This window comes from Hippocampus zosterae, chromosome 2, assembly GCF_025434085.1.
Source record: "Hippocampus zosterae strain Florida chromosome 2, ASM2543408v3, whole genome shotgun sequence".
Taxonomy (NCBI): domain Eukaryota; kingdom Metazoa; phylum Chordata; class Actinopteri; order Syngnathiformes; family Syngnathidae; genus Hippocampus; species Hippocampus zosterae.
In genome coordinates, this window is record NC_067452.1 from 13,062,056 (window position 1) to 13,080,094 (window position 18,039).

The 18,039-nt window shown below is 42.6% G+C and overlaps 1 protein-coding gene across 3 annotated transcripts in view; it reads right to left on the bottom strand.

Moving 5' to 3' along the window:
- Positions 1-3,099: 3,099 nt before the first annotated feature.
- The window catches only part of LOC127595928 (membrane-associated guanylate kinase, WW and PDZ domain-containing protein 1), a 79,131-nt gene continuing 64,191 nt past the window's right edge, over positions 3,100-18,039 (bottom strand). For 2 of the 3 annotated variants that reach the window (XM_052057948.1, XM_052057947.1), the window contains exons 11-16: positions 17,441-17,504; positions 16,942-17,355; positions 9,142-9,342; positions 7,970-8,193; positions 7,234-7,372; positions 3,100-4,646 (exon numbers count right to left, since the gene is read on the bottom strand). In XM_052057948.1, the coding sequence (XP_051913908.1) occupies positions 3,709-4,646; positions 7,234-7,372; positions 7,970-8,193; positions 9,142-9,342; positions 16,942-17,355; positions 17,441-17,504 (1,980 nt within the window). In that variant the 3' untranslated portion in view covers positions 3,100-3,708. Of the gene's footprint in view, positions 4,647-6,906; positions 7,011-7,233; positions 7,373-7,969; positions 8,194-9,141; positions 9,343-16,941; positions 17,356-17,440; positions 17,505-18,039 lie in introns of all 3 variants that reach the window. The other variant, XM_052057949.1, reaches the window with a different exon arrangement.

The following is an 18,039-nucleotide window of genomic DNA, read 5'->3' on the forward strand; positions in this document are numbered from 1 at the left end:
AATGAATGAGTAAATTATGTTATATCTTTATATCTTTATTTTAAATTGTACATTTATTTATTTGATTTTATCATTTACTTTGTCTTGTTTTGAGGTACAAAAAAATATCTGCTCTACCTTTTTAACCTGAAACAAATGTTAAGACAGGCGTGCAACAGAATCAAGGGAAAAATGACCCAGAAAAAACAGAAAATACCTGTAAATGGGCATTTGCAGCTTGAAATATCAACTGATAATCAGCTGTAAAAAGGCACAAAAAATACAACTTCAAACTTTGGGATGGGCATCCAGAACAGCTTCCAACAAAGAACCAATTTCTATCCATTCACTCCAACGTCTCCATGCTTATCGGCAGAGGTGGGCATCATCAGACCATCACTGTTTCCGTCAGTACTTTAGACCGACCCACGTACGACCAGTCTGTACCTTGTTTGCAACAGACAGTCGGTGTCAACAACATTTGCACCATGTAACAAGCATGGCGCCGTACAAGCTAAATCAAGAAAAAAATTGAATGTGCGGCACCTGCGTGTGACGTGGTACCGGTAAGTCCGTTCTCGACACCGTTTGACTGACTTGGACCGACTGGGTGGGCCTGAAATACAGACGAAAGTTCATTGGCGGACAAACGCAATGACGAATTACTTATCGATTTCTATTTTGGGAGTGATGATGACGCCAGATGCCAGTGCTGGATCAGACAGAGGGGACTAAATAGACATGGGGGGATCACAATCTGTCAAACAATCAAGGATACGTTAACACAACTTGAGAATTACCACATAGATGTGACCCATCGTTTCTTTGACATGACAAATTCATTTTGTGCAAATATTCTTCTATTTGGATGACTATACTGCAGAACTAAAGTGACTCATAATCATTCCATAGGAAAAAAAATCATCATGTGTCATCAGATGTGCCACAGGAAATGATCAAATTGAACTGAATCTCTCAGAAAATTATTATTTTAGCTTTGTTATAGCTTTTCAAGCCGACTCAAAGCTGTTGAAGATCTCCAAGCGTCTTCTGTTTAACTTAAACTGGCTCAGATTTCACGGAGTGAGTCAATTCAAGAGTAAGAAAAGATGATCATGACCGTATTTTCCACACTAAAAGGCGCACCTAAGAGCCTTCCATTCTCTTAAAAGCTCACAGTGCGCCTTAAAATCCAATGCGCCTTTTGTATGGTCACTACGGTAATATGTAAAAATGGCTCCTTGCTAGAGACATGCTTACAACGCAGAGTTCAAACTTAAGGCGATTGGTTTCACATTTGAACACGGAAATAGAGCAGCGGCAAGAGAGTTCAATGTGAATGAGTCAATGTTATAACTTGCTGTTGGTTAAGTGAACTGTGTCGCAGCTTTATTAAATAAGTTTTACGGATATCTGATTGTCGCTATATAAATCGGGGTATAGTGTTCTGTTGGTATTTCCTTGAGTGTAGCGCCATCTAGTGGATGCATTGTAGATTGCGTCTTATTATGTGGTGCGTCAAATAAATGAAAACAAATTACAAAAGAGGCCATTCATTGAAGATGCGCCTGCATAACTTTGTAACACTTTTGTTTGGTTGCGTACCATGACATTTTTCCATCTACACGACCAAGGAAAATATTACCACAAAACTCACAAAAAGTTCAGGATGAGCCTATGATGCACTCGAAACCTTCCAGGTGAACTTAATTTGACCTTCTGTCAACTTTGAAATCATCAACCCAAATCATTGCAGATTATGTTTAATTCTCAACTCAACTCAAATGTATTTATACATTTATACCACTGTATAAAAAGTGATGTACATGGAACAAGGATAACAACAATAGTAAAGTATTACAACAATACTATTTTCCTAATTTCATATCTGTGGATGAAATAGTGAAGTGTGCAGTATCTGTTGACAAAATGCATTGCTCATTGTGGCAACAAGCTTTTTCATTGACAATCATGGCATGTTTTTGCCAAAAACCGCGATATAGGGTCACGGTTTTCTGTGTGTCACTACATACATGGGGCTCAATCGTTCAATGTGCGATGGTTAATTCTGGTGTAGTTGAGCTCCATCATGTGGCAAGTTGAGCAAAAACAACAAAATCATTTAATACTACTACGCCTACTACTACTACTACTACAACTACAACTACTACTAATACTACTACTAATAATAGATCAGTTTTATTTAGCACTGGACACTCCAAAAATGCTTCACAATGGAAGATTTATTCATGCACACACAGAATGACACTCTGGTCGTGGTAAATTATGCTCTATAGCCACAGCTGCCCTGGGGCATGTTGACGGAAGCGTGGCTGCCAGTGTATGACTACAGACCATTTAACCACCCCAAACAATGAACAACCAGCCATACACCAGTGTGAGTGACACTGGAGTCAAAACGACACTTGACTCGTAAAGAGCAGGATTCGAACAGTCAATGCTTTGGTGACTGGACAACCCGCTCTACCTCCTGAGTCACGGCCACCATTTGATAGTCGGATGTATGAATTTAAAACTTTTGAGAGAGTCAAGTATGACCTTTCCAGGTGGACTGCATCATAGGTTCATCCTGAAATTTCACCTAAAAGTGAAAGTCAAGTCAATACCAATAGTAATATGCATTAATATGTTCTATGTGAGGTTTACAGTTCTCGTCAGCACAAAAAAGGACAAAATCCGACTTCAACGGACAGTTAGGACGGCAGAAAAAATCGTTGGCACCGCCCTACCCACTCTTGAGGACTTGCACACTGCAAGAATCAAGACAAGGGCACGGAAAATCCTCCTGGATCCCCCGCACCCTGCCCACCACCTTTTTCAGCCACTCCCCTCAGGCAGACGCTACAGATCCATGCGCACCAAATCCAGTAGACACTTAAACAGCTTCTTCCCTCTAGCCATTAACTCCTTAAACAGTCACTGACAGTCACTCTTCTTGCACCACAAAATGGTACTTCAAAACTAGTGGTTACTCTAAAATGGTTCAATGATTTTGTTGTTTACGATGATACTAGTGCAGCGTGTTATACCGGAGACAAATTCCTTGTGTGTTCTACATACTTGGCCAATAAAGATGATTCTGATTCTGATTCTGATGTTATCTGCCTTAATAATCTGGTCAAGTTTTACTTTGCATCGCTACTGCCCTTGTTCTTCCATTCAGTGGTCCCGCTGCCACTGGTATGAATCTGACGAGCAGCGATCAGGCTAGCCAAAGTTAACGACATGAGGCTTACACTGAATCATGATCTTTTGAGTTTGAGTGCCGGTCGTGAACTGACATCATTGCAAACGTCACTACACATCTGTTTTCTGGGTTTGGTCCACAGCCCAATCTATGAATGAACTAAGAATCCTTCAATTCACTGTAGAGAGATGTGAAGCCACCGACGGCCATCTTACGTAGCCAGCCTATATTAATGAATGGAAGTGGGCGCATGAATCTGCTTAATTCCACAAAGAGAATTTTAATCAGAATTAGGTGTTTAGACTCGTCAGACTCGTGGGGGCACATGAACATTTAGACTTAACTTCCACTTGAAAGCGGCCCATACTAGAAACCTTTTGTGAGCGTCTTGGCTCAGTAACGTTTGGGAAACATTGAGAACAGAGAATTGCGTTGATATCAGTAAATATCACTTTCGCTCCCTACAAAAGAAAGGTGAGTGTCTGAATCAACAAAAATGCACTCGTGCTCATGTGGTATCGTCACTCTTCTCTGCCTGCTGGCACTGTTGGCTGCGACGACGGCCCGTTCTCCGCAGCATCCCGAGCCACCCTGTGCCGGCCGGGGGCCAGCCAAGGACCCGGCAGCACAGCGGCCCTGCGGCCGATCGCTTGCACGGGAAAGCTGGAGATGCTAGCGGCGGACATGCTGTCATCCGATCGGCTGCCTCCAGACTCCGTCTCATCATCCCTCAGCTGATTTACAGAAAGTGCAGAAGCGAGGAAGGAGAAGGGCTTCCTTTGTGGGACAGAGTATGTCCCTGTGTCGTTTGATAACAGCCCCTCTTGTGCGTCCCATGAAACCTCATCTTCCTCAAAATCCCGGAGCTTTTCTTCAAACTGGTGGATGTCATCAGCATGATCGTCATCGTCGTCGTCCACGTAGCCCTGGAGCTGCTTCATGGCATGGTAGCCTGCTGCCACTTTCCACATCTCGTCCGACTCTTCCTCATGCTCCTGTTTAGGCCTGGGAAGCTTTTTGTGAGGACTTGGAATTGGCAGCACTTCTGCTCTATCTAACACCTCCTTTCCCTCTTCGACCTTTTCTTCCAGATTCTCCTCAACAGGAGCCGTTACCCGTTTCTTCTCTTTCCTCTCTCTGCTTCTCACTCTCTCCCCTTTCCTCACCCTCCTTGCATGGTCGTCATCCGTCGACAGGGCTTCTCTGGGTAGACTCCGAGACGTCCTTTTTCGAGAGCTCTCCCCTTTCTCGGGCTCCGAGTCGGGGCTCCGCAACACTGAGCGGCTTTCCGATTGCCACCTTCTCCGCCTACTTGTCCCTTTCTCACGTCCGTCCAAAGACTTGTCTCTCCTCTTCTGCTTGGAGCGGCGCCCCCTCTGCCTGCTGGAGTCTACTGCAGCCATACCCTGCTCCTTGGGTTGACGCAGGCGGGAGGGGGAGGTGATTCTGTGCTCACGGCCTGGACAGACATTGTATGGGCATAAATTGTGGGAGGGTGAGAGGTAACGATACGTGTTTGAAAAGCATGTTGTGCGAATCGATATGAAACTGTTTATTCACGCTTAAGATCTGCATGCAACTGTGCAAGTTTATCTACTACAGTGGTGCCTTGACTTGAAGGTTAACTTGTTCTAAGACCACATTCATAACTCTGTTATGAGTGTGGATGGATCTGATTCAAATCACTTGAATCTGAGAACATCGTTCCCCATCTAAATGCCTATAGTAAGTTCCAGTTCCACCCTTATAAGTGAAAAAAAAGGAGCTGTGTTTTAAAAAAAAAAAAAGAAAAATAGGACTCTATAGTAGAGGTAAGATCGGGCCGCCCGAGCCCGAGGCGACCCGGCCCTAAAATGTCAATTATTGCTTCGGGTTCGGGTCGGGTCGGGCTTGTCTCTCACTGACTTTAAAAAAAATAAATATATGTTTTAAGAAATGTATACTAAAACAATGTGCGGATACTAAACTAAGGAGTACTTGTTTTAAAGCAAACAATTTGGATAAAACAGAGAAGGCGCCGTCATGTAATTGCTATTTAACGACTAAACAGGAGCGCAGCCGCAGACGGCCGGACGCTGAGCATGCACTGCGCACGTGTCACACCAAATTACAGATAACGAAAATTGAAAGTTTTGTTCAAACAAAACTATAGAAATAATTTCATATAATAAAGGATATCTTATTATTACCTATTTATTGGATTTGAATTCTTCTATTTAAAGCCTAGTGGGCTGCAGAAGTTCTCTGCATAATTAAGCAAATGTGTATCAAGATCTCTCTTTGTCTGGCCTCTTATTCTGTGTTTCAGCGTTATTTCGTTGTGCATTTATCATGTCCATCAAAATATGTAGACTATTTTAACCTCAATTGAACCTTTTACCTCTGGACTGTAAGGCTGACGTGCTAACCAGTCGACCACCATGCTGCGTTTGGTTAAATACACAAGATGAAATTCTATTTTGTTTAATATTTAGCTTTGCAGCCAAGTTCAACTATGAGTGGCTATAAGCTTTTTTGTGGTAAACCAGTGTTCACTATTTGCCAAGGTGCTGTTGTTTGAGAAGTTCTCTGCAGCCATTTAGCCTTTATAGCTCGAGACAAAAAGAAAAAAAGAGTTGGCCAAACGAGGACTCGTGTCTTGAAAAAATTAGGTCATTCGCAAGTCGAGGTACCACTCTACATTATCATTGCATGCGCATGCCATTAGGTTGCAGTTAAGAGATTAAGAACAAGTGTAAGCTTTCAGCGAGTGTATACAGTTGTGTTCAGAAAAAAAGAAGAAAGAATTGAAAGCCTTTTTTTGTCATTGTATAGTGCAGATATAACCGACTCAAGGGTGAAATTCCATGTCAGTGTGATCAAGAATAAAAAATGTACGAGTAGCTGTGGAGTCAGGAGTAGTTTAAAAGTGTGGATCCAGTATTATTGTTACCGGTATTGTGTTTTTGTGAGCTCAGAGCAGTGATGGCTTGTGGCAAGAAGCTATTGCTGAGTTTGTTCAAAGCTGGTGCTCTGCATTTTTCCTCCATAAACTCGACCATTTAATTTACAAAGGTAAAAATGTTGGACGACTTTTACTTTCCTGTGAATCACAGAAGTAATATATTGTTTTATTAGCATTGTGCAGTTCACCAACTTTATGGCGCCTGTGAACATCCCAAGACAATTGGACAACCAACTTTCACTGAAGGCCAGCAACTTGTATTTATTAATTTATTCAGCACGTGCTGTTTTTTTTTCAACAATGGGACTTTGCATAGGCTTCTTACCAACAGCTCGTCTTCGCACAGGTATCTTGAAGAAATGCAAAGGAATTGTGCAATGTAGTCCAAATCCTGGACTGGATTAGCAGATCACAGGTGCCACAAATGGATGGACTCCATGCAACACGGATGTAAAGCAGAAGCGGCGCTTATTTAACTCATTATCACTTCAGTGATTCATGGCAAAGCGACCCTTTCAAACGTGAGCCTTTGCAGGGTAACCATTTTGAGTTTGAGGAAGAACAATAGATTTTCATCACTTTATGTGAAGGAATTACACATTTGATCAAGTCTTTTTGATTGTGAATACATTGTGTAGGGTTCACGCGGGCATTTGTGGAAGTTGTCTGGAGCTACGTTTCAACACGTTGCTTTTATTCCAAACACAACTGTATGTGAGGACACAGCAGTGACCGAGCGCGGCAATGTAGAGAGACAGAAAATAAGAGAACTAACAGGAACCATTACCAACCGCGTATTTTCTGTCCGTCCAATCACATAGAAGCAAGGCTCGCCTAATTTGGAGTTGGTCATACAAAGAGACAAACTGGAGAGCTCCACTGAGAAAAAGAGAATGGGCGGAATGAGCAGGAAAGACGGGAGTAAACGGAGAAGGAAACATGTAAAACCAAGAATGGAGAGAATTATGAGCATGGATGAGTTACAGGAAGAAAAGTGTGACAAGCGTTAGAAAAGATTTAAGGATTGAAAGAACAAGGAGCCCCATTGAGGACTTCCTGATCTCATGCGTGACATTGTCACTCGAATGTTATTGGTTCTCACCATAATCGGGCACATATCCGTTTCCTCTCTTGAGGACCAGGTGGATGCGGTGGCCCCCTCTGCGAATCTGCTCCACCGCCTGACTGTGAGTCATCCCCGCCGTGCTGTCGCCGTTAATCTCCACCAGCTGGTCACTCACCTGCAAGGCGATCAAAACTGTCTGAGTAAACACCCATTTTATCATGTTGAAGCTACTAACGTCACACGTTGTACAAAGATAGGCACATGTGTCCAGCACGGCACATACGCATCTCAAGACTCAAGACTTTGCTCTCGAGATAATAGATGGAAATTCAGCACACTTTATGGGTAGAGTCAGACAATTCTCACACATTTCCTATTGGTTCTTTTTCGGGCAGCACGGCATCGAAATTCAGCACCGACATTAACAAATCTGTCAGATTCTGTGAGAACTGGAATTTAAGTCGGTAATCTTCTCAGTTTACGACTATCGAGGCAAAACCCTATACAGGGCGGGATTTATGCCGGTCATGAACATAGAGCCCTAAATATTTAAAACCAATGAATTATTAATGTTAATTGCAAACTTATCGATATTAATAGTTATATACAACTGAACTGGACATAGGCAATGATTCTTTTGCGACAGTGAGCACTATTTGGATTGTGATTAATGTGAAACATTCTCGGGAAAAATAATGTCCCATCACTGGTGAACTATTTAGGCCCACGGTTGTCTTTGGAATCAGCCATGATGGTGATTCCCTGTACTTACCTGTATCTTTTGGCTGCGCGAAGCAGGCCCTCCCTCCATCAGTCCCAGGACGTAGAGGCCCATGTTGTACTCGCTGCCCCCTCGGAGGCTGAAGCCAAATCCTGAGGGGCCGCGATCCAAGTTGACACTGTAATACCGGGAATCACGTTTGGGACGCGACCTCTGACCCTTCCTGCTTCTGTGTCCGAGTTCGGACTCAGCGGGTTCTGAAAGGCTTGTTGAGTCTGAGGGAGATGATATTGGTCATGTCAGAGCAATTATTTTGAACTTTGTGGACATCAGTGTGCCATGACACATTACTATCTATGGTGCAATTTCACTTGGGGGTCTGAAAATTGTTTACAGCAAACAACGAATAATTGCCCAACTATCTACCTACATTCAGTGACAGGCAGGACAATGAAATGCACTTCCTTGATGGCAGTAGGTATAATTCCTGCTGCCATGTCAGTCACAGAACAGAATAGCTTGATGTTCTACTCAAGGTCCAGAGTTCATTGTCATTACAGTTCGGGGTAAGGATCATCACTACTTCAATATAAAGCAAGGAAAAAATTAAGTGACCAAAAAAAAAAAAAAACACTAGACCGTTTGTGGTATTGTTACCATTTTCCATTTTCTAAAAATTAATGCTCAAAATCACAGGTGTCAAACTGAAGGCCCGGGGGCCAGCACTGGCCCACCAGGTCATTTTATGTGGCCTGTGAAAGTAAATCATGTGTGTCATCTTGCTAAAATCTGTCCTGAAATGGTAAATTGTCATGTGTAAAAAATAACGTTGAGATGTTGCAATAATTTTGTTACCTTGTTCACACTCACTTGAACAACTGTCGCAAAACTAGCAATCTAAATCGCAAAACTAGCAATCTATTAATTTCTTATGTGCAAGTAATAATTTTGTGGTTTAACTGTCATAACGGCCCTTCAAGGGAAGACGCGACTTCAAATTGGCCGGTGGAAAGGAAATATTTTGTGCAAACTACAGCTTGTATTTCAACAAACTTGAAAGTCAGGTCACTCATATCTTAGGGCACCAATGTACTTGTTGCATCATTTTTGCTTCGTAGAGTTCTGAGAGGGTTTTCAAAAGTACAATATTTTTGTCTAACCAATTGACGGTTGGGAAACCCTGCATTAGTGTGAAGAGACACGACGTGGGACGTTTGGCTTACAGGTGCTAGGCCGGGGGACAACAGTGAGACGGAGCGTGTTTCCTGCCCGGCGAAGGATCTGCGCCAGCTCACGGTGAGGCAGCGTCACCACCGAGCGTCCTTCGACAGCCTCCAATCGATCCCCTGGCCGAATCTGACCGCTCTTGGCTGCCGGGCTGCCTCGGCGCACTGTGACAAAACGATGTGGCAGAAGAGATGCGGCTGTACAGAGAAGAAAGAAATAGGGTGGAATGTTAATGGACTTATTGTTCTTCGGGAAGTCCCGCTTCTTAGCACATGCTAATGTTTGGTTCACTGAAGACGATATATCAAGCATAAGCAGGCATGGCAGGCTTCATTCTGAATGGACCCTCAGTTCATCTCCCTTCCCACAAATAATGAAATAATTTTCATTTTGGCAGGTGGGAAATTAAGAACATATTTCCTCTACTACAATGGATTCCCACACACATGCAGTTTGGCACTCACTGGTTCTCCTATTGAGGGATTTTTCTTCAATATCTTTTAATATTTCGTTTTTGGGAGTTTTTTTGCTGAGGAATTTTCCCCTTGTGGAAAATGTATACTGGAGTTAAAGTAAACACACCTCTCTCTCGCTCTCTCTATTACATCTGTACTTATTGGCTTTACCCTGCACTAAAAAAAAAAGCACAATGATGATTGATTTAACGTGCAACTTGTCTGTGGAGGGTTTGAGGGCAGGTTTACATTTTGAATGACTCATCTTTTTTCACACTTCGTCTATTCCCTCCCAGCTTGTGCTTTGGAGCATCTGTCAAGCCATCAACTGCACTGCCTAACTCCTCAGACACAAACTACCACGGGACACAAACTTTCCAGTGAAATTTTGCTCCCTTGAATCTGTCAGTGGCAGACTTGTGGTGTTTGCTTGTATGCTCATTACTCTTTAAATTTAGTGAGGAGCTTTGCTTATTATCATGCTCCATTATGAAGGGTTGCTCCAACCTGCAGCGCCTGTATGGGTAAGTCACTGCAGTCCGTGTTGGCAACAACAAATGGATTTTCCGTTGTGTGAGATTATGCGCGCTCTCCTTCTGCCGCCTGTGTGAGGGAGGGATGGCAGGAGGAGGGTGAGGGGGGACAGGGGCGCTATTCATCGCTGTACCATGAATGTGAACTCAAGTTGTCCTATCGTGTGGCCAGTTCCTACATTCCAGATTAATTCACCAGTGTATGATCTTGATGAGATACTTAGTAAATCCTTAGCCTATTTATTTGTGTTGATGACTGTTTATAACTTAATCATGTTCTGCCTCCCATTTATTTTGGGTGTAATTCCACTACCAGTCACTAGATGGTGTCTATTTAATCATAACTTATATGTTTACAGAAAGCAACAGCCATAGGTTCTTTTTAAAATGTACAACTTTGGGCATGATATTTATGTATATTGTTTGGCAGATTGTGAGAAATTCTTCAAAACAGAAGCTTCAAGCTGTTTAATGCCACTCCAAGTTGACGTTCACTCTAAAACTGAACATGAAACAGAGAATTACAGTGTATTAAAAACCACACGACTTTGCCATCCACTAACTTCATGCTAAAACACAACGCAAAAAAATGGGCTAACATATACTGTAGTATTGATCCACAATGTTATAATGTCTGTTCGAGGATCCACCAGCGCGTTGGAATAACCAGTTGGATTGGGAACCTAACTGTTAAATCTAAAGCTCAGATAACCAGCTAGGGTAAGACAGCAAGTAAGGTAATTGGGTACATAAAAAATAAAAATAAAACAAAACTCATGGACATTAGTAGTGCTGCTAGTGCATGTCGAAAGATCCTGATGATAACACTTATTTCTCAATAGTTCCTCCTTGCTGGCAGCAGCTGGGCCCTCTCAGGCCTTCACAGCAGTGTCCCTGTTTAACCTACACAGTAACATAAACTATTCATTCAGATGACGCACGAAGAGTTCCTCACACAATAGGTAAAAACAGACAATTGAAAAGCTGCTCCACCAATCTAAATAGCCTTCACTTTGTGTCACAGGTATGGAAAAAAAATTAAGTGACCCAAAAAAAAACCCTAAACCTTGATTTGTATTTTCACCATTTTTAATTTCGCCAAATAAGCACTTTGAATGACGATATTTATAGAGTGGTGTGAATTCTGGGAAACACACATTGTGCAAATCCTTTTTCAGCCTTGAAATGAATGGAAATTGCAGATCAATATATATTTCTTTCATAAGAATAGGACTCTGTAATATTGTCATTTAAAAAACATACAAATGAACAGAATGAGAATAATCAGTGAGTCCCTCATTGATAAAATCATTGCCACTTGACCTGGTGTGTTTTACTTGGCCATGAGGTGGCAGAATAATACAGTTATGCCGACAAATGAGAAAGAGGTCCATTTGACTGCTGTAAGTGACTCACTCAGTGGTGTGCAGTTATATTAGGCGTTCGTCATAGAGGATAAAGAATACATGCCTGTGAATGTGAGCCGTTAGATTGTCTACTGCACATGCGTTGATACATCTTTTATTTTGAAATATACATTGCTTGAAGCGTTATAACACGGGCACATACTGTAGATGCTAATCATTTGCCTGTTTATGACTTTTTACATTATGGTTTAACGTTAAGCTAACAGAATCAAGTTATGAGGTTGTTTTCAATACAAAATCTGTAATTGTTTGTTTTCTGTTTAGTTTTAGAGTAAACTAGACGTGGCATCAATCATTGCTGGCGTCGCAAAGCAACAACTGTATTTTGGGAATTAAAGTCTGATATTGTCAGGAGTTCACAAGGTGCAACAAAAATGCTCATTATAGTCAAACAACTGGACCCGCAAAATCAGAGAAACCGATCATTTTGAACTTGTCCCTTCATTTTTCTTAATTCGGAGGCCATGAGACACATGTTCATTCTAGGCCTATAATCTGGTGGCCCAGGCAGAAATGGCAATCAGGTCAAAGCAGACGCCAGGGCAGCTTTGAAATAGTCTTCTTATTGCGTATAATCCAACAGCGGACCATCAACCTCTGCCAAAGAATGAATTCCAAACCCGTGGACAAGCCCAGCTCACGTGCACGCACGGTGACTCACGCAACATTTCCCCATGTAAATTTCTCCAGTATGGGACAAATAAAGGATATCTTAACACAGTAAGACAAATGTGCTGAGCCAAACACACACACACACGCACACCAACAGCACATGTTCACATGGACTCCTTCCTATTCCTAAATTGTCCTTCCCTCTGGCATTCCATGTTGTCCTTTCCAGAGTTATCCCACCGCAGCCAGCATGGTGACAATGTGCCGCACTGAGAACTACCGCTGACCAGCATCAGCACCAGCACCAACACACCCGTCCACCTTACGCCATCATGAAAACTCCACTCTATGCAACCCAGATCAGCCTGTGCAGCCTGCTGACGCTAAGCACACATCTGAGAGGACAAACCGTTGTTGATCCTGAGCAAGCAGCATCTGTCATTTATGTTAAAAGCATTCATTTTACAGCCCTGAGTGCCCTGTCTATTAGTGAAATGCTGCATTCCATTTTAGTTAAGACAAACACAGGTCTGGGGAAATACATACATAAATATATCAAGAGACCAAAACACACTTCTTTTGTATTTTGAGTATTTTTCATTTTATGCAAATGGTTGCTCTTAATGACAATATTCATATTTTAATTAAAGGTGCATCCATCTAATCGCAGAATCAGACAAAGTGACAATTTAGCAGTGATCATTTAACTTTTCCCAGATCTAACATTCTCTTTCTTTTCCCTGCAAAAATAACATTGAACACAGCTTAATTTAGCCCCTGTTCGTCACGGCCGTGTGAGCATGTGGATGCAACGTCCACATGGCACGCAGTCAACATGTCTGGCTGAGCAAACTTGTGGGCTCCATAATTCAAAGCTTCCAGCTGATGCACCCAACCGAATAAATGTGAAAAAACAGCAAACCTGCAGCTGTGAGTCAAAGACAATAAAGGACAAGCAAGCAAAGCAAATCATTACGTTTAGACTCTTTCACAGTCCTCAAAGCAGACTGTAGTCTCTCCAGCATGGCTCTCGGGGAAAGTCGAGGTTTCAAATATCGAGACAAAACTCCTCAGTTCCGTGTCATGCTGTTCTCCAAGGCGCTGATGTTCACAACACAGAACCAGCAGCTCAAATGCAGGCTGTCCCCTCTGTACCACAGGAGCATTTCGCTTAAGCAGTCAGCCAGCAACGTAGAGAGCAGGAGGTGGGGTGGGTGGCAGAGGGAGGGAGGCGGGCTGAGTTTTAATCTTTTGAAAAACCAGACTGGACATTTTTACTGCAGAGTGAAGGGGTGGCGAGGGAGAAGGGAGAGGCAGAGAGAGAGAGAGATAACAAGTGAGAGCACGTGAGAAAGAGTGGGATGGGGGGGTTGATGGAGAGAAGGTAATGTTGAGCGACTTCATTCCGTGATATGACAGGAGAGAAATGAGGGAGAGCGAGTACATAACGAAGACGGATCAGATGTGGGGACAGGCGCACCCACAACATCAATCTGGCCGTGAAAAGATGCTCTAAATGTGCATGTTGGCTTGGGCCATATTGGAAATTGAAGTGCATCACGGTGGAACAGAGGGCAGCCAATAGAAGACAAAGGATGCTCTGACGGGGGCCATACATCACAGGGATGCGCTTTACACTAAACGGTCAAGGCAGCGCGAGACCGCTCCTGCGTCTTGTCAGTTGGGAGCGCATATAAACGCTAGTGTCGAACTGTCATAAGAAGGCCAGTTTGTGTGCCACCCCACAGACACATAAAATCGCAAAAACCTCAAGCCAAAACAAATAGTAGGAAGATTCCAAATATATACCCAGAGAAAATCCCTTTTCAGACATGGTCATAGTGTTGCACCAAGTACCAGGAGCAGTACCAAAAGGAAATTTTTCCCTGGCATAATGACTCGGCACCATGACCGGGAGCGTTGAACAGACACAGGGAAAAGCCTCTTCGTTCGTTGTGTTCGAAAGCTGCGGTGCTACGAGTGAGCACACTGACGGCTAGACTAGGCGTGAACAATTCTGTGTCAAATTCACTTTGATTTTAATTGTTTGACTAGTTCAGTCTTGTTGTAGGTCTATGAATAACTTGGTAACCTCCAAGTTTTATTTGATCATGATAACATTGCTAAAACAACTACATCTTTTGGCGTTTGGTGGCCCAAGACTTTTGTAAAGTTCTGGATATACAGTATGTATAAAATGTTCAGTTGTGTTGAAAGAATGTTTCGTGTTTAATTTTCTAGAGTGTTTAAAGATGTCCCCACTGTATGCTAATTAATATCCGTCTCATTTTTTAAATCAATATCTATCGAATGAATTTGAAGTAGTTTAGCTGTCAACTTTTATTCCACTGTGTTTGCTTATTTTTAGTTCGTTTTTGCCGTAGTATCATTCCAGCAATTGGTATCAAGGTACAATATCGCTGTCGCCCCCATGACCAAATATGGTACATTTCCTCACAAATCTATAGTATTGATCAGTCCACACGTGCCCGTGCTGTGTTTTTGAAATATGCTGACCGATCCAAAGTGTTGAAAATGGCTTGAGGATTTGGACAATGAAACTCTTTAGAGCACTAATCCCTTGTTTATTGTTGCAGTGACACACATCTTTTTGTCTAGCTATTGCGACCCTAGTGAGGATCAAGCGGCTCGGAAGATGAATGAATGAATGAATTAATCATATTAAAGCATCACTCGTGCACAGCATTATCAACAGTCAGTGTCTGCGTTTGAAGTGCAGGTGTTATTATTGTCCACTTGGGGTCACCATCGACCCATTCTAATCGACACTGTGGTAACTTGCTGTGTTATTGTGTGACACAGCAAGTTAACAGGCCTGTTACCGAAACTGATTCTCGTTTTTGCCTAGGACATTTCCTTTCCTATCCTATCTGAGTGAGATGACCATGTAAGTCCTTGGAGGACAGGATGTTTCAACTTCTAAAAATGCTGAGGAACCTTGAAGGGCTCATTTGCAAAGGTTACTACTGACCAACCTTTACGAAAGAATATTACCCACAATTCTTTACGGCAGCATAATTTAAACTACCAATGCCATAACGGACCTCAACATGAACGAAACAAAAAAATTAACTAGATACCAAATAAGACTATGTTTGTTAAACAGAAATCACTGCCAACCTTAATGGGTGACCTGACATGGGGAGGTAGGAACAAGGGACAACCTTTTGTAGCGTGTCAAGTGCAGGAACATCTCGATAGAAGCTTGTGTGTGCCATTTTAAAATGCTTCTCCTGGCGCTTCAGATTTCCATTTTATTATGACCTATATTATTTTTTTAACAATGCCATCGGTGAATTGCAGATCAAATAAAGTGAATGAGAATCAACAAAAAAATGGATGTATCTCAACGGCTCCACTCGCTTCCTGCAATTGCAGACTGCTGACTGCTATCAACTTCCTGTGATGCAGGTCATGCGCCCATGTAGATGAAAAGGTGACCTACTTTTTCATTTGATCATTTTTCAATCTTTTTTGGGGGGGGGGTTGTTTCGTGAAAGTAAAACCGATAAGATGCTTATTGTGCAGTACACACAAATATATATTAATAACACACAAAAAGACAGAATTATCCCTCCGCCCCCCGCATTTCTCCCGTCACCCCCCACGGTTGACTTGAGACCAGTCCACGGATTGGTTGGGCACTCCTGATTTAAAGCAACTGGGGAGTGACGCAGTTGACGGACAACGTAAAGACAGTCGCATTTCATGCTCAGGACTTTAAAAATAAGGTTAAAAAAACACTCACTTAAAAAATACTAATACATCTTTTTATGGCAAGTGGATAATCAACGGGACGAAGAAATATATGTTCAAAGCAAAAGGAAAGATATGGCTTATGTAAGCAATACTCGTCATCGCACGATGATGTCAGCTAGGAAAAGTGGAGTTGAATTGATTTGAACCGGTGCAGTGCTTTCCTGCCTTTGAAAGGAGGCATTTTTTTCATCTCTCCTTGACCGGATGATGTCGTCCTAGAAAGGTGGCAGAAAGGTTCGGAGATTTCATTTTCCGAAGAGGCCCATTGTCTGCCGAAGTGAGTGTATGAGGACGTTCTGACGGCTGTGCTGCCTTTAGCTTTAGTTTTGGTGTATGCAGAGTGACGGCATCACTTGAGGCGATCGGCAGGTCAGCAAGAATAGGCTTGTGTGTTGACTGTATTTTGTTCGATGTTTGTTCAATAACCAACAACTACCCAAACCACCTGTTATGAATTACAGTTTGTTCTAACTAGTGCCGGTAAGCTAAGTTAAATTAGTTAACGATGTTTATTCTAGCAGAGACTGTACAGTCGAGTAAGTGAAGACAATTGCACAAAAGGCATTTTGCACTTAGGCTTCCTTTATGATGTGTGGAATTATCCCAAACTTTGGTCAATCTGTGCCTGTTACGCACGCTTTCCTTATGGCTTGTGGTTATTTCTTGGTGAGTCAGCAGTAACAATCCATATCGAAAAATACTCATATATCACTACAAAATCCTACAATATGGCAAGTAATCAGCAAAACCGGTGATATAGCAAAAGACAGCTGACGTACAGGTATGTGCGAGGGTTTTCCACGCCATCCTCCTACATTCCAAAATCTGCCATTAGCCTGTGCCTCTGTGGGTCTGATGTCACGTGCAATCCAAAAGTGACCCTCTTTTTGCACAAAAGTACTTAGCAGTTCCATTTGCAACTTCCATTGCAGTTTTAGACTTCTCACAAACCAAGTCATTGCATTTACCACGAAGGAGATATTACTAACCTTTGGTGTTCTCCAGATCTTGGGAGGCAATGACAAAGCCAAAACCCTCCCCTGGTTTTCTCTTCAGCTCCACATCAAACCCTCTCAGGGGTCGAACCCTTTCATCTTCTCGTATTTCCAGTCCTGAATCGGGTTCTGTGACTCTACCGGCGTCATCCTCCAGACCTGTACTGATCCAGTCTTTGGGCTCCATGGTCAGGGTGACCGGAATGGACTCCAGGAAGCTGGTGCTCTGGATCAGCGAAGAACTCGTGGGGGCGGTGGATGGCGGTGTGCCGAATGACGTACGTGGAACAGGTAAGGCATCAGTGAGGATGGATGTGTCGACCGAGCCACCGGGTGGAGGAGGGGGTCGGAGCAGAGGAGGGGGGAGTCTCCGAAGGGAGCTCGGGGAGATGATGGATTGATAGATGCCTGATGATGATGAAAGAGACAAAAAATAGTCAGAAATAAACAACCGTTTAACAGTGACTTGAAAGCAAATGTTTGACATTTTTACCTCCCCTATACACCAACAGTGTGACTTCTCCCTGTTTGGTGTGCTCCTGAAGGACAGTTTGTACCTGCAAGAACAATAGATACAGTATGCAGATGGGACAAATTTACTCACACTCTACACATTCACTGGCAGCCATTTGGGCAGTGGTCACTTGTCTTTTAACAGTTTCTCGTGGTTTTATTGTCGTCCATTCTTTAGTTATCAGCAGTTCAACATGGGTTGGTTTAACCAAAAAGGCTTGGCTTGATATGTGCACCAAATCCAGTAGACACTTAAACAGCTTCTTCCCTCTAGCCATTAACTCCTTAAACAGTCACTGACATAGTCACTCTTCTTGCACCACAAAATGGTACTACAAAACTACTGGTTACTCTAAAATGGTTCAATGATTTTGTTGTTTACGATGATACTAGTGCAGTGTGTTTTACCGGAGACAAATTCCTTGTGTGTTCTACATACTTGGCCAATAAAGATGATTCTGATTCTGATTCTGATATTGAAAGACAAACTGTCATCCTCCAGCCGAGCCATTGAAAAACGTATTTGGCAGTGAACGGTTGGATTCCAGTTGCAGAACATCAACATCTAGGGCAGTGAAT